We start from the raw sequence: 17357 nt of genomic DNA, 5'->3' as shown, positions 1-17357 counted from the left end.
TGGTGTTTTGATACGTCAGGGGATCCGTCGTGAGGAGAGTCCTAACGCCTGTGTGTGTGTGTGTGTGTATACCACTGTGATGTAGGGGGTCCGTCAGGTGGAGTGTCACGTTGTGGCTAGGCCAGTGTGATGGTCTGATCGGCCTTAACGCGTGTGGTTGTGTAGAAACGTGGTGTCATACTTGGGGTTTTTTGATGGCATGCCTGACTTTTGAACTGACCTTTTAAATGGGTCAGGTCAGGACAGGGTAAGAGGCTTGACCCACATACCTCGGGTCGTACTCGAGGGTAGTATCGTTCTTAAACGTCGTTGTTTCGTATTGAAGGGTCGTACCTTCGTGGCCCAAGGGTCGTACCGTCGTACTGGGTTGTCGCACCGTCGCACGAAAGGTGCCAGACTACACAGTAAGCGACAGTCGGACGCCTAAGTCAATAGGGGCACACAGTAACGTGGGACCTGGTCGAATCTAGGACGCTGTGGATTTCAAAGTGTTTGTACTCTGGGCTGACGTTGGTCCAGCGTTCGTTCGTTATAACGTGCGTTCGATTTTAGGGTTGCTGGGTTCTGGGCTACCGTCGATCTGCTATGATTGTGTTCTGGGTTGCTATTGGTCGAGTGTATTTGTATTCTGGGCTGCTAATGGTCTGGGGTATTTGTGTTCTGTACTGCTATTGGTTTAGCCAACTGGTCATTTGTGTATATATATATATATACGCACGATCGTCCTAGAACTGGTCGTTGTTGGACGGCTTCTCCTGTGGCTGAGGTGGCTTCTTTCCTTCTCTTGTGGCGCCACCTTTATGTTTCTCTCGCAAACAAATATACACACTAACCAGAGTCGGTACATAACAAAGTAGTGATACTTTGTTACCTTACTTGGGTAGATTGTTTCTGAATTTACTTTCGCTCAAGTATGTAAGAATCTAACTGCTTTGGCCTTTCTCTCGTCAAAATTTGGAATATAAAAGTTAAATTAAAAATCTCGAAATAGCCTCATGAAAGTATTCAAAATTACCAAAGGCTATGATTACCTTGATCTGACGAACTACGTAAAGACGTGATTCGTTTAATTTCAGTCGTAGTAATGGATATACACTCGTGGCCAAACGTTTCGCCCTCGAATGAGGCGAAGTGCTTTGTCTTCAACGGGACTTTTAAGATGTAGAAAATGGATATAATAGTCAGGACGGTTGTGAGCAGGACACCAGACACGTCATACCTGTATTGTGTAACGATATCAATATCTTTTTTGCAGAATCATCACGAACCTCTGCGTCCGCATGAAGTGCAGGGTGTCGAACCCCCGGCAGAGCGTAGGCATGGTTGCAACGTCTCCCCTGCCGTAAGGCCCTGTGGTACACGGGCCCCCCCATCTCAGATTTCCTCTTTCACTTCCTCGCGTCCCGACACCGATCCTTCATCCCCGTACGCCAGGTTCCTCCTCGTATCCACATCTAACCTCGCTTTCCCTCTACCAGCACAGCCAACACATACACACTCACCGGAACTAAGCATTCCCTCTCAAGTACCTAATATTGTCCTCCTGGCCTAGACCCACTTGGCCCACGTCCTTGTCCTTGGCCACAGGCCCGGAGGTCAGAGATGGCCCCTGGCCCCCACGAGGAACCGCTGCTGGGGAAGAACCACGACCACCGCCAGCGTCTCCTGCACCAACAAGAACCATGTCGACTCCCCGTCGTGAACATCAAAAAGAACGCAGGTGCCTCTCTCCTTGCCCAGAACTGGTTCATGTTAACGTTAGGAACTTTTTTTTTAACATTGGTATGATGTTGGCTTTGAGCTTCAGATGTTTAGTGTAGGTAGGTGATAATGAGATTACCTTCTTTCCCCGGAATTCATCTCGCTCAACATAGCACTCGATGAAGACGACTTCCCTTGCGCTCTGTTGGAGTTAATTGGTGTCCTGGTTGTCTTTTCCCGTTACTTGTACACAAAGAATCGTGTGTATGCAAGCACGTTCTTGCATGTGCCATAGAGTCAGACCTACATTGCATTCCTAATACGTTCTGTACATTATTCATCTAAGCCGTCCTTGAATATGGTGTGTTGTTACAGATCCTTAGATTGGTCCCGGTAAGAAGTTCGTGAATGTGTTTATGATTTCGGTCGATGTCGTACGTCTGGTAGAGGAGTTGGGCGGCCGTCGCAGTGAACGGCCCCTGTTGCCGCCACTAGCCCGGTAGAAACTTTTAATCCTACATTACACGTTCAAGAAGACCAGAGGGTTACCGATATCATGCTAACTCGTATCTAAAACATGTTATCTCCCCAGTGATAAATACCAGTCCCTTGCCCCGTTGATGAACAGACCTTACTGGAACGGCAAACTTTGGCATTTTTTTTTTTTCATGTTTTTATGAATGATATGAAGACCGAAGGCCATGAGCGAGCGTGTAGGTGAGTGCTGGCAAGTGTTGTAAATTCGAATGTGTACACGCGAGGCTAGAGCGTAAGGGTAGGTGTGTGTGTGTGTGTGGTGAGGGTCGGATGGTGAGTGAGTAATAAGATACAGTTGGTGGTTCAAAGTCTCACTTGGTTGGTCATATGATACTGTGCGTACGCTTCCTCTTCACGGAATAGCTTCAAGGACATTCTTAAGAGGTCTCACGACCTATTTTCTGTCAATTGCCCGTCAAAAGATACATCTGTTGTACACTGTGATTGGCTATTTGTACGGTGCGGAGGAGTCCTAGGCTTTTAACTCGCTCATGTGTGTGTGTGTGTGTGTGTGTGTGTGTGTGATTAGTATTTGTGTGTTACACTTGTTTTGCCCCGTCTTATAAGCTTGTTTACTTATATCGTTATTCTTGTCTGCACACACACACACACACACACACCAGCCTAAGCCAGTGACCCACCTATCGACTTTCTCCAACGGAAGGATAGACAGCTGGGTTGGCTGTAGTCTGACTGCTACGCTCAGGATTCGAACCTGGGTAGGCCCATACCTAAATCAGGGTCAGCGCTGCTTACCACCACACCATGGAAGCCTGTAAATGTGTGTGTGTGTTTGTGTGTGTGTACCTATTTTTACTGTACGAAGAAGGATTTTCCGCAACAAGGATTCGGACCTTTGCGCTCGATCCTTGGCGACAATGACCGCTACAGCGCGAAAGTTCCGCATTCACTATGTCTTCTTTCACTTTCTTCCTGCCTGGTGGTCCAGCCATCTAATCATCCTCCCACGCGGTGCAGCGTCAAATGCTTTATGGCAGTTAGAATACAAACAACCCACCAGGTCTTCCCATATGTCTTAAAACAGAGCTTACTCTTTCGTGGAAGTTTGAGAGGTTCGCTACACATGGCCTCCTTTCCCCGAGATCGTGTTGTCTCTGGTGATTTACCCTCTACAAGAAGTCGTCCATCTGGTTTTCCTTTCCATTACCTTGCGGGCCACACTCCTCAGGGAGACTGGTATATATAGTTCAGCGTTTCTTGTATAGACAGATATGACCTTTGCCTATTTCCACTCCCTTAAGTTTTCCTTATTCCAGCGACATCTTAATATTGTTTTGATTGGTTTGTCAAGTGTGTTTGTACCGTATATAGCTGTGGACCCGTTCATCGCGACAAAGGAAGTTCAACTAAAGTTGTATCCATACGCCATTCTTTTTTTTTTTTTTCCGAACTTCGGTTCACAGACACGCAATCTTGATTGGAGAACATAAGCAGCGTTCTTATCTACAGCACTCTGTATCAGGGAGGAGGTCTCGGATGACTGGTTCGCGACGTACATGAACTATTGATTTGTTCTGCCGTTAAAGCTTTTAACCAGTCCGTATGGGCTACAGAAAACTTACTTGGTTGTTCTCAGCGAAATTTATATCCCGTTTCTATTGATGGTGTTATTCGTCACAACCTCGTCAACCAGTCGCCATCTCTCGTTCATCGAAGTAATTAGCATAACGTATGAAAATATCAATTCGAAATATAACATTAGCTAGCACCTGTTTAAACCTTTTGATGAGTACGCATGACAACACGATCCTCGAGTATGATATTATGGCAAACGCTGTAGCTGCAACTCCGTGTGAGGCCACGTCTCGGAACTTCATAAACCATTCCTTGATGTTGTGTAAACATGGCGGTTCTGTGAAGGCGGAAGTGGCGAGACAATTACACTGACAGGTGTACTTTGTTAGTTACACACACACACACGCACACTAGATGGAGCCCCCATGAGTGTATTACTCTCGCTCAGTAAAATGCAATTGTGCAGTTACATATACAGACACACACCCACATATGATAGTGCGAATGTGGACAGAATACAGAGGTCTGACAAGCTGTTTGGTTGAGAAGGTTTATGGCGACCCAAGGTTGTTAGGACTCCCTCCCTGTACAGGACAATCCATATGACTCGTGGGATCCCAGGATAGTTAGAATGCCTCCCTCCTTATACACACGTAGGTGATGACACATACGCACACACAAACACGAATCGTATTGTGTTGTGGTTAGCTAGCACCTTTCCGCTTACCACGTTCAGTTCCAGGAATACAGACATCAGCACACAACAATCTGTTGACAGAAGTGCACGATAAGCTTCTCTTATCTTTTTTTATGACATTTTATATTTCCTCTCACTTTGCCAGCTGTTCATGAAGTGTCTGCGCATCCTTCTCTTACTTGTGACTCTATGGCTAGGCTGTGCCATCATAGCTTGCCCCACATTTACTGTTTTTCTGACTAGGGCTGATGAACATATGTTCTACATAAACTTTAAGAGCTGTCGGGAGCTGCGTCTTCTCATATTTCTACTTCACCTTTTAATATTTAATGTATGCAGATTAGAAATACTTTCATCAAGCGTGTACATCATAATCTAAGAAAGTTCATACCTCATCATTTGGATAGACTTCCCTTCCTTCACTTCATAATCCTTCCATTACATTATACCTCAATCCTGATCCAGAATTACGCCGTCAGTGAAGACTCAAAATAACCAGTTGTGAATCCCCCTCGTCCAACCGGTTCCTGGGGCATTACGTAGCATTGAATTTCCTACAACTCTCCGTAGACGAGGAGAGACTTTACTTTTTATCTTGAATTTTGCAAGACCTTGTGCCATCCCAGTATTGCGCGTTGGTTTTCTCAGTCAGCCTGATAAAGCAGTCTATAAGAATTGCTCACTCACACACACACACACACACACACACACACACACACACACACACACACACACACACACACACACGCATACATATATATATATATATATATATATATATATATATATATATATATATATATACATGTGTGTTGTGTACGTTTCGTCGTTTCTTGCATTAGCGGAGTAGCGCCAGGAACAGACGAAGAAAGGCCACATCTACTCACGTCGATTCTCTAGCTGTCATGTGTAATGCACCGAAACCACAACTTTGTATCCACAACTTCTGAAGGTAAGTAAAGTCATAGGAATAGGGCAAGACTTTAGGCGTCAGAGAATTCCACGGTTTCGCTGTGTGAGTAAAGTCGGCGTCGTAACGGTCAGTCCCCTTGTGGCTGGTCTCCACATATACCGCGGGTGCCAAGGTCTTCTTATAAGGTCTGGGAAACGCAGACACTTCGCTGGGAGTAGTGACCGAAATAATAACATAATCCAGTGTAAATACGTAAATAATCTGACGTTTATAGAAAGTCAGATCCAACGTACAATTATTTTAGATATAATTCAACGTTTTGCTGAGTATATGAGATAAGAAAAAGAGGTAGAAACAAAACTTCGCACTGACTTGTGCCAACAGGAGGCGGGAAATGTTGGCACTGGACCCACAGGCCTAGCGTCACCACTGTTTATTTTGTTTCTTTACTTTTATCATCAGAAATGCGATGTTTCCCCTGACAGTAAACAGTGTGTTCTTTCATTTTATGTTGAAACTGTTCTGTGTCGATTCGGCTTCTATTTCTAAAACCGTGGACTTCAGTTTTGCTTGCATGCAGCTTTGATCTTGTTGTTGGTAATGAGACTGAATTTTTTCATTCTGAAATACATAGATAATTAAGAAATTTAGATGTTAAAGGCAAACTCATGAATAAGTTACTGCCAGCAATAGATCTCAAAACCGGCAGCACTCTGATTAAGACCAAACTTGTACTCTTCAAGATATCACTACTTTGAAATATTAGACTACAACCAGTACGTCTCGAGTTATAGCAACCTTGATAAAAGATTGTAACATAAGCTGTCATATGTAACCACGGTGACACTTCTGAGGTCGCGCCCCACCACTCTTAGGTACGCATCGTTCTTATATTTCCAGGAGAAAGGATTGTGTGCGTCTCCCGAAATTTACAGTCCATGACTTGAAAGTAAAGGATTCTTGAGTCATTTTAAGAGAAAAGGGTGATCACAGCCAATGGGTCATTTCCATATATTTAATAGCAAGCAGTTGGTTCATACCACAAATTCCAAAGTGCAGTTGTACAGGATCACTCTCGAATATTTTATTCAGTTTTAAGACATAGCTTATCACATTAATGGACGTCAGTTTTTGAAACTGTTTATCATCGTTTGATAAAACAGATTTACAATGAAAATTTCGTTTTCAAAAATGCCCAGAAGGGCGGTTAGAGCAGGCATAAAGCTTGCCAACCAACGCACATAGTGGTGTGAGTTGGGTCATTCTTACTATGATCGGTCAATGCACTTAAAGCGGACGACACCTGGGTCGTCCATGAGAGACAAGGAAGAGGTGCCCACATCCTCCCACTTGCCCTCAGCCTTAGCTGGTCTGGGAAGGGCCAGTGGCTTTGGTTATTATAAAGGCAGGTTTAGTGGTAGGTATCGTGATGGAGGTAGTGATGTTGATGGTCATGGTGCTGATAGTTTCATCCCTATAGTGGTATAGTGTGAGCTGTTTCAACTATGAAAGCTATATTGTTGGTGGTTGATGGTAAAGATACATTTGCGGGATAGTACTTGCGATAGTAGTGCTTTATGTAGTGGTAGTAACATTATTATTGGTAAATTGGTATTATCAGTGGTAGTGATGCTACAAAGTGGTGCTAGTCGGTTGACACGATGTTCCTCCACAGACGACGAGTCGGAGGAGGAGCGACTGCTGGAGAGCTCGGGCGCCAGTTGTACCGTTGTTAATCCCAGACTTGTTGGCGCCACTGCAGCCACCAGTGACTTTGAAAGCAGAGGGACCTCGCTCCCGGGTGACTCGCCTCGTGCTCAACATGAAGAAAAAACTGCCGGGAAGGCAGATCAGCCAGATGGAGGAGAGGGAGGAGCGCGGGGTGAAAAAGGAGGGAGAGAGAAAGATGACGGCAGTGAGGATTCCACGAGCCAGGAGGAACCACCGCGTCGACGCAGGGACCTAGCAGCCTACTGGTAAGGTTAGACGAATTGCACCTTGCGTAAAGACTGGACTCTCACAGACACTGTTTATATTGTTCTTCACCCTAAGTGATTGTAGTGTCCGTGTCTAAAACCGTCAACTCTTGATTCTAGTTGCATAATTGTTTGATAAACGGTATGGTGAGTAGCCTAGCTCGCTCCGAGGGCTCCCGCTTGAAGCCTGACTCGCGCGCGCTTTAATGTATCCTCATACCTTCTTGTTTCTCTGTGCCTCGCAGTTTGTCATGATCCTCTATGCCCCGCCTCCTCCTCCTCGACCTTTTTCCTATGTCTCGTCTCCTCTGTTCTGCCACTTGTCAGTGCCCGGCCTGTTCTGCACTGCCACCTTCCCTCTACCCCGCCTGATCTATTTCGTCCGCTTCCTTGGTCCCTCCGAGTTTTCCACCTCCTGTCCCGCTCTTTCTCTCAGGCTTTCTGATTAACTGTTACCCCCGCCAGAAGCTCTCCCCAGGGTAAACGATGCAATTCGAGTCAAACTTCGGCCGAGGAAACTATTGGGAAAGGTTATTATAATCGGATTAGCCATATCGTGTACCTTTGTAATGGATATGGCACAAGAAGACACCGTCTTCAAAAATAAGTTTTTCAGAGATAACGGATTTTGATATAACTTGATCATCTGCTTCGCCAGACCAGTGATAGGCATCAATAAGCTGAAGAGATTTTGCGGTAATGTGTTTGTGCGTATGTAACCAGAAGGATGTTTGTGTTTACATGCATTGTTTTAAGCTAAGGAACACCTAGTGAGCGGAAAAGTATTTCAGCTTGTTTGAATAAGTAAGATGTACTTAGCACTTTTCTCAGGTTTAGTCGTAGGTATTTATATAGGCCAAATCAAGCCTCATAATTATCTTTTAGTTGGCATTAATGAAAATTTGATAAAGCTTGATGTGAATGAGACACGAAGGTAGCGTTTGCGCAAGACTTCCCTAGTGTCGGCCGAGTCCTGCTATTCATAGGTGTTCGACAGATAATCTTGGTGAACTAATACTAAATTATGCTCATAAATTTATGGCCAGGTCTAAAACAAAAGTTGTTTTAAGATTGTCTCCGTTAGGTGGACATGCCTCCCACTTGCTTTCTTCATTTCTTATATTTCCTTTTTTTCTGATCTTTGAAATTCGTCCGTTCATCCCATTAATTAATAACCTTCGTTCCTTACCACAGAAATTCGCAAGTGTGACTTAGATAAAGAAGCATTCCAGAGCCATCCATACGGAGAGCGTGTATGGTATTAAAATCAATGACCATGAACATGCGATGTTCAATTTTTTCGACTGACTACAGCGACGTTCTTAACCTAAATAGACCCTGGCAGTCAATTAGCCTTAAGTCCAAATAACCAACCAGCAAGAGTTCGACATCAGATCTTACCCTCAGTGAATTATTTCCTTGTTTCTTTGTGGTAGGATACCCTTCCTTAGCTTGAAAAATTGTTGTATTTACCTGGTTACATTCGAAATATAATTTGTGCGGGTTTATTTACCGTAATGAACTTAATATATGACTTAGAGTACATTTGTAATTGGACAGATATGAATGTGTCTGTGGCAGAGAGTTATAATAACTTTCATGGAAGTCAATGTATGGCAGGCTACTGTTTTTCAGAGAGGAGGTAGAGCGGGTACTTAGTATCTAGGCAACAGAACACGAAAAGTTGCCAGAGCCTGCCCCACGCCCCACCCAGGGAAGTTGGTCATTACAGTACAATTGTGTAACAACTGACCCCGTCCGGGAAGTTATTACTCATTACAGCGTTAACTATGTAGCGAGTGACGTTGATGTGCTTCCCTTTGCCCCCCCTCAAGGCTGCTTGGCTTCTGCAACAACTTCACCTACTGGGTCATGATTACTGCCGCCTACGATCTCCTCAACGCCGAATCGCAGGTGAGTTGTTTTTTCAGTCAATGTGGTGAAATATTTTCACAGCGGACGCTGTCAAAGTCTTTTCAGATTATGATAGAAAATAATGATTGACATGGATATCTGTAGCCAGTAGCGCTACGGGAGGATGCTAGTCACGCACCCCATGCGCCCTCTCCTGCCTCTTGTAAATTTTTCCGAGTGGACAGAAGTTGCTAATCCTTTACCCTTGTGATGTGAAATGGAATTTTCATGTGATTGAATGTATATATATATATATATATATATATATATATATATATATATTTTTTTTTTTTTTTTCATACTATTCACCATTTCCCGCGTTAGCGAGGTAGCGTTAAGAACAGAGGACTGGGCCTTAGAGGGAATATCCTCATCTGGCCCCCTTCTCTGTTCCTTCTTTTGAAAAATTAAAAAAAAAAAAAAAAAAAATACGAGAGGAGAGGATTTCCAGCCACCCGCTCCCTCCCCTTTTAGTCGCCTTCTACGTACGACACGCAGGGAGTACGTGGGAAGTATTCTTTCTCCCCTATCCCCAGGGATATAATTATATATATATATATATATATATATATATATATATATATATATATATATATATATATATATATATATATATATATGCTTGTTTCAGGTAGATTAGTTAAGGGTTGGTTTTGTATATTTCGCATCGGCTGATGCTCAGAATCGGCAACAAAATATCAATAAAATATGGTAAATATGCTGAAGAAATACGTGAATGATCCAATTTAAACTTGTGCTTCATTTATTGTCTTTCATCTTGTCGCCTATGTTGATACAAAGTTAAGAGCTAAGGCTACCTCACTGTACCTTCCATTGGAAGTCAGTCGGCATAGGCGGCGGAAGAGGGAATTTACGAGGGCTTCAAACCCCTTAGTTTTTATGAGTGAATTATTTTCACCGTAGAATTTATTAGTTATTCGTACGTAAGAGGAGCAATAATTGCAGAACAGTCGTTTAGAAAGGGAGGCATTTGTACCGATTTCATTACATGCCGCCAGTTTAATGTATTACCATCACTAACGCATTTACATACCAGGGTAGGGAGATATCACATACGTCTGCTCCTCCAACCTCGGAGCACGACATTCGCGTATACGAGCTCCGGGGGGTGGTTGTAGGAAGGACCCGCCTAGTATGGGACAGTAGGCCTTTTGCGGAGTCTCTCTACCCCCATCCTCCGTGCAATTTTAAGTACGTTTCACTGATCCTGATAGACGTTTGCGGTGTTCTAGACGTTTGTAGAGAGTTGTGTCCTAATGTCATTAGCTCTTGACTGACTAATCCTATTGGGAAGATTACACTCCGTCTGTGTAAGCGTGACGGAGCTTCGAAGTAACGGCGCTCTCGATTGTTTTCATCTGTGCATCGTACCGTATCCAAGTGATGATGTAATATCTTCCGTATTTATTGGCAAACTCGTATATGCTAAACAGATCGGTAGCCTTAGTCTTCCATTCATTGGATACGAAAGGTAAGGACCAGAGACACTCGGGTGGTGGTAGCAGGTGGTAATTGATGATGATGCACATCCTTCTCCCGACAGGCCTACACGGAGCGCGCCCACCAGCGAGACCAGACCTTCCTGCTGCATAATACTAGTGATGTCACGACCCATCCTGCCAGTGACTTTTCGACCCATCCTACCAGTGACGTCACTGGCTGGCAGAATGAGTCGGCCAGCACCTTCATCAACACCTTCAAGTGCCTGAGACACTCCACAGGGGTAAGAGTGCCTCATCTTAGCTTAGTTCAACACGAGATTAGTGATGTGAATCATTTTCAAGGGAAAATACACACTGGTTAAGAGAAGTCACTACATTGGTAGTTTGATCGTATCTATCTACAGACAAGACCCAACGACGGAATTTCACAAGTACATAGCTTCTCTCACATCAGCTTTGCATATTAGAATTGATAATTGCTCTTAAATACTGTATTACAGGTGAGTGCAGTGTAAAGAGGCAGTATTTGTAATGGAAAGAGTAGGGCTATAGAAAGCGGTGCAAGTTTCAACTCCTAAAAAGATGAATCGGCAGAGTATTTTGCTAAGCAAGACTAATGCATACTGTTGCATATTCCAAGTTGAACTGGTTGCTGATGCCAGTTGAACTAGTTGCTTGCAGGATCAAAGTAACTATTTGTAAATGTTTGAGTTGGGAAATGGTCACTAGTGAGGATACAAAAAGCCTACCATTCGCGTCATCAGATGTTTCATTCCCGGGTCTTGCTGTAATGTTTTGAGGTTCTGCTGTCTTGCGAGCATATCATTGGTGCTATGTTTCATCTTTGGGGGTCTTCCTTGCTGTCGCAACAATACAAGCTGATCTGCTTGCTGTCTTCCCCCGCAGGCCATCTTGGTGGCAGATACGCTGCCTGCCACAGCGTTGACCTTGGCGGCGCCGCTGACGCTGCTAGTGGGAGTGGGACTCCGTGTTGGGCTGATCGGCGGCCTCTGCGTCGCCTCCTACCTCATCCTCGGCCTCGCCACCTCCAAGTATGTCTTCTTGGGCGTGGCTCTGGCCTCTGCCTCACGCGGCTTCTCAGACACAACTTTCCTGGGTCATGCATCCCACTACCACAAGTAAGTTCAACTAGATCTCAGTGTAGCATTACTTGACTTCAAGATTTCCCTAAATCAAATTTCTCACGAGATAGCATATCATTCAGAGTACATCCAACGTTCAGGTTGCTGCTTGCGGTAAATCATAGGATTGCAAGATGAATGTAACGTTTGTATATTTGAAGGATTTGCAGAAGTACTAACGTATGTTCGCACGAAATGTCAGATTATGAAAGAAGAGTGGAAAACGGAGTTTTGGGGATTGGTCCTAGTTAATACAGTAAGAAATGGCTCAACACCTTATTGTTAAAGGTATCTGAAATTGAAAAATTTTATCCACTAAATTTTATCTACTATTTGCAACTAGTAGATAATTTTCTGCATGAAATATTAAGCTTATGCAGTGAAGAAACTATGTTAGTTACCTACCCACTGGAGTTTCACAATTGTTACAGTTATTTGCCCACTGGGGTCTCGCAAAGACTTTTTGCGACCTTTGTGATATTCTTTTGCGCTACCTCTGACAGGATGAGCATGGGATTCACAGTGAACTTGCCTCTGCAGCGGCAAGAATAAAAATTCAAGTAGGGACGAAACTTTCTAGTAGGTTTTGAGAAGTCGCTAAGAAGACTACTGAAGATCTCTTGTATTGTCTGTACATTTGAAAAATTCTTTACCATAGCAAGAGTGGCAAGTCATAGGGAAACTGATCGCTATTGATATAGTGGTAGCGATTATAGTGAATGCCGGGCGTGTGACAGTATCATGGGCTAAGGTGTGACAAACAACAAAATCAGTAGTTTAGGATCACAGCCACAAACTGAAATGACTACTACTTGGAAGGACGTATGCGTTATCAAATATGAAATGGTTAGCCTGGAGTTAAGTTCATTTTACCTGATAAGTGTACAGGACGCATGCATGAACCCCTCATGTAATCACAGATTGTCAGTGATTTCGATACTTTTATTATTGGATAGAGGGCGAGAAACTGTTTGCTGTCCCAGTGAAATTAATTGTTTAATGTTGATCAAGTTTCATATAACATAGTATGGTGATCGTGTTAATGTTGGTGAATTGTGACGCGTTTGTATTAGTTATAAGAGTTGTGAAGTGATTTTTGGTTGATGGCCTGCTGGAGTAAATGTGTGATGGGAGGAGTTACGTATTCAAATGTGAATAAATATTTTGCACCTATGTGAGTTGGTCTGCATAGTGACAGATATGAACTGGTGAAGTTTCTCTACAGGCACGTCTTGTCGCTGTGGTCGTCTGGGACGGGCGTAGCCACGTTCGTGGGTCCACTCTTGTATTCCAGCATGACTACAGCTGGCATGTACCCTCAACACGTCCTCCTTGTCTTCCTTGTTGTCCCCGCTCTCATCGCTGTCAGGTATGTCAAACCCAGCAATCTCTCCTATCAAGTAGATCAGAACTACACTGGCAAGTGAGGCCCATCCCTCTCCAGTGGGCAGGACAGACCAAACCCTCGCCAATACAGATGGATTGACTAATCCCCTTCTAGTTAGTTGTGACAAATAACTCGTTAGGTAGGAGGTACCCAGCTCTCTCATGAGGACTTTGACAATTGTACCATCTCTCGCAATTATATCCTTATCCTGTACATGATAGCAAACACAGACATGTCGCTACAATGATATAAGCCATTTTGTTTATTCTTCTAGACATTTATGCATATAATTGGGAAAAGCAAATGAGAATTAGTGTTCATGGACTGACCCAAACGTCTTGGGAAAATGATACATGAAGGTATAGGGTTTACTTTTGCAATGTTGATGAAATAGAAGATTAATGCTTTTTTTCAGGAAGAAGCAAGGAGAGGTTTGCTTCAGAGTTATATTAATGTCAGTCATTTATTTATTGTTCAACACGTGATGGTCAAAGATGCGAACAGAACTAAAGCTCAAGATAGAAAGAAAAGTATGTAGATCATTTTAATGTAAGAGTACCCAAAATTCACGAGTCGTCCTCGACAAATTTGCATATAACTTGAATTGGTAAGGTACCCGTATGAACTGAACTACCCCCTACCACCACCACCACACTCGCAATTTTTCCTGTGTTGGCTTAGTTTATATTTGTACCATACCTAAACTAACCAAACATAACCAAGAAAAATGTAAGGGATGGAGGGTGGAAGTCTTCAAGTAATCCAGGTACTTTTTTCTTCAGCTTCTCGTGTGTATTGAGTCGGCACAAGAAGCATCATGCAGATGAAAACTTGGAAAGGCAACAGCCAACAGGGATACCTTGTGATGAGGAAATAGAAAATGAGAAGCAGAAGTTGGCTGTTGTTGTAAAAGAAAAATTTTTTTTGTTCTTGGTAAGTTATCGAGTTTTTTTTCCCAAATCAAATGAAGAAAACATAATTTGAAACTGTTACTCTAATGATATAAGTGTGCACTGTGACTATTGATATCAAGCGTCTCAGTAATGTATTTTTCTCCTTTCAGAGGGCACAGAAATATCTGTTACCACTGGCAGTCTTTTACTTAGTCATGTACTTCACTAATCAGGGATTGGTAAGTGGTCAAATTTTATAGTCTTGGCATTAATGAATTACTACTGCATGTTGTGGGTGGAAAAAGATAGAGAAAATGTTGGTATATATTAATTTAGAACTTGTTTATCCATCCTTTTGATTTAAGGTGTGGTTTTATGTAAATGGAGTTCGTTGACTTTTGGCCTTTACAGATCATAATCAAATATGGAAGCTGAAGATTTTGTAACATTCCTAAACATCTCGAACCATTCCATCCATTTCCCTAAGAGCTAAGAGCTAGAACATCCAGGGTTTTCTCATCAAACTAATTATATCTTCCTTCTCATTCAAGTTACATCCACACAAATGGGCATGAACTTCCAAGAGAAATTCTTGCTTGGGTCTTTCTTTTGTTTCTGTTTTAGACAGTGATAGTACCAGGAAAAGTTTTCCACTTGACATTATGGGCTTCTTTATAAGATGCAGGAGATGGTCCTTTAGTTTTCTTGCATTCTTACACCTTCAAGTAAATTGACTTTGTGATGTACAGTAAATATTGTAAATTATGTTTTGTAATAAATGGCAGTGCATTGAGTCTGAAGCAGATGGAGATTTGGAAGCAGGCAGAGAAATGCTGAAAAGGAGATGGTATATTTTGAGGGACTTGAATTTGCTAGAAAAGGGTAGCAGATGTGGTACGTTTGGGATGAGGTGGCATGCATTGCAAGAGATTCTAAACAAGTGATACGGTCAAAAGAGAGGAAGTAGTGAAAGCTTTGCTTAAGATGAAGTGGCAAGAATGGATGAAACAGGCAGTCACATTTGTTAAAAGGATTGACAGTTTTACAGATTGGCTTGTCAGGTTTCCCACCATGTCCATGGGCCAAGTTGAGGTGTCTGAGGACTGGTAGACTGCATATTTAGTACATAAGATTAGATACTGTAAGTTTGAAAAGGTAAGACCAGCAGGAAATTACATGTGTCTGGGTATGGATGTGGCAGTGGTTATAACCATGGAAGCTGAAGTAAGTGGGAGAGGGAGCTGGGTGCTTTAACCTGTAAAGTGCAGTCACAGCGTGCACAAAAAAACAATAAAAAATTCCTTTATAAAGAGATGGAGTAACGTTCAAAATTAGAGGTACACTGAAAATTGTATACTTTGTGATAGCCTGATGCACTACTCAGTGAGGAGTGGATGGGTGTGTGCAATTTGTCTGATGACTTCTGATGAGGGTTTATTTTTCTCAATTTTTATACTTCTGCTTCATACACCAGCACCGCATTGTTGATGACTAACGTATATTTTTTGAAATACTACACTACTGCAGTTCATACTAAAAAAGTTAAATAGTGAGTTGATGATTTGTTGAGAGGATAGCCTTTTTTTTATGTTACAGAAGTCTTTCATTACCCCATGATTACACAAAGAAAATAAAGAGGACTTTTTGCAAATTTTCCTAAACAAGCCATGGAGTAGTGTGAATACCTTCCATGCAAGTCTTGCATAATCCTATCCAATAATGCTCAAGTCACTCATTTCACATATAATCATTTTCCACTTTCCTTACAAATTAATTCATATTTTGGGTGTTCTTCCTCTTAACTTTGGTCATCCAACATTCTACATATTTTCTGTGGGGTCATTATGTACATGCATTTACAGGTCGATGGCTGTCCACTTGTAGTTTTAGGGCTACTGGGTAGAGCAGATGTTTTTCCCATGTCAATCTGGCAAAGCAAAAGACTGCTATGGACTACTAACAATACGATAACACAGCTTGATATTTAATCCGGCAGGAAAAGTTTAAAACTAATCAATGTTAGGCACTGATTTCTTAAGAGGACATTGATTGATGTCATTTGCCATTTGAAGGTTAAGTTAACATGGAAATAATATCTCTGCTGTACACATAAAAGCAGATGCTAACTAGTTGCTCTGCAGTAAAGAAAGGTTTGCCAGTTGTATTACGGGAAAGACATCTTTTATATTGCTACCTTAGCCTAACTCTACAGAAGTATTTTAGATGCTTCTCGTATGAATTTGAAACTTTAGGCCACCAGTTATGTGTTAGTGCTTGCAAGGCATCTGGTAGAATACAGCTTCCCCAGTATGGTAAGTTTTATTGGCTGCCATTGCCATAACAAATTTTGGACTGGCTGTCAAAAAAAACTTACTGCATGCCTATGGGAGAATCTTTAAAAAAAAAAAAAATATGTAGGGATGGAGACCCCCAAACTTCACCAGGTACATAATTTCTGTAGCATAAGTACAACTCATTTTTTATGAAAAATATTTTGACTGTATTTAGACATCCTTTTATAAATCCACTTATACTTTTATAATGACTCAAATCTCCTGTTTTCATTCTTACACATCAACAACAATTAGCTGGAGTTGGTGTACTTCCCTACATCCCATTTGACACACGCCCAGCAATACTCATGGAGTAACACTGTTCGCTGCTTGGGTACTCTTATCTCTCGCAGTGCACACAAGCTTTTCCTCTTGCCTAGCACATGGATCTACAGCATACTAGCTGTAAGTAAAATCAATCATTTGTGTGATTTATGATTCACTTGTTCAGTTTTTGAATGGGTCAGTATATATTACAGTATACTTGTAACCTATAAGCATATAACTTGGGTTTTATTATTACCTAAAGTACTCCTTAAAGTACCAAATCTAATGAATATTTCTAGACATTATTGCATTAGATGTTTTTGTCTGTATGCCATGATTTCAGCATAGGTAGGGCTGGAGGTAATCAGCAATCATGACAAACCATAAGTGTGTAGAATATTACTGTCTCCTCTCTCTCTCCTTATCCCACTATCCTCCTTATATCCCCTTGCATTCTCTATCTCTCCTAGGTTCCTCATTTTCTTATCCCCCTTCATCCCTGTTTGTGTCTTCCCCCATTTCTACTCGTCTCCTTTTCTCCCAGTTTGTTATTCACTTTCAGTTTCTAAACCTATTCCCTTCCCTCTGTAGGTAGTGG

At 42.3% G+C, this 17357-nt stretch overlaps 1 protein-coding gene across 3 annotated transcripts in view; it reads left to right on the top strand.

Moving 5' to 3' along the window:
• LOC139755603 (battenin-like) overlaps positions 1-17357 on the top strand; it is a 45281-nt gene that overhangs the window by 24915 nt on the left and 3009 nt on the right. For all 3 annotated transcript variants that reach the window (XM_071674139.1, XM_071674141.1, XM_071674140.1), the window contains exons 2-10: positions 1256-1720; positions 7060-7360; positions 9196-9274; positions 10839-11018; positions 11644-11876; positions 13105-13248; positions 14049-14199; positions 14330-14398; positions 16748-16897. In XM_071674139.1, coding sequence (XP_071530240.1) covers positions 1603-1720; positions 7060-7360; positions 9196-9274; positions 10839-11018; positions 11644-11876; positions 13105-13248; positions 14049-14199; positions 14330-14398; positions 16748-16897 — 1425 coding nt within the window. In that variant the 5' untranslated portion in view covers positions 1256-1602. The remainder of the gene's footprint in view (positions 1-1255; positions 1721-7059; positions 7361-9195; positions 9275-10838; positions 11019-11643; positions 11877-13104; positions 13249-14048; positions 14200-14329; positions 14399-16747; positions 16898-17357) is intronic.

The sequence above is a fragment of the Panulirus ornatus genome, chromosome 19 (genome assembly GCF_036320965.1).
Source record: "Panulirus ornatus isolate Po-2019 chromosome 19, ASM3632096v1, whole genome shotgun sequence".
NCBI lineage: Eukaryota > Metazoa > Arthropoda > Malacostraca > Decapoda > Palinuridae > Panulirus > Panulirus ornatus.
The sequence above is the reverse complement of the archived record's forward strand: the minus strand, read 5'-3'. Positions and strand labels throughout refer to the sequence as shown.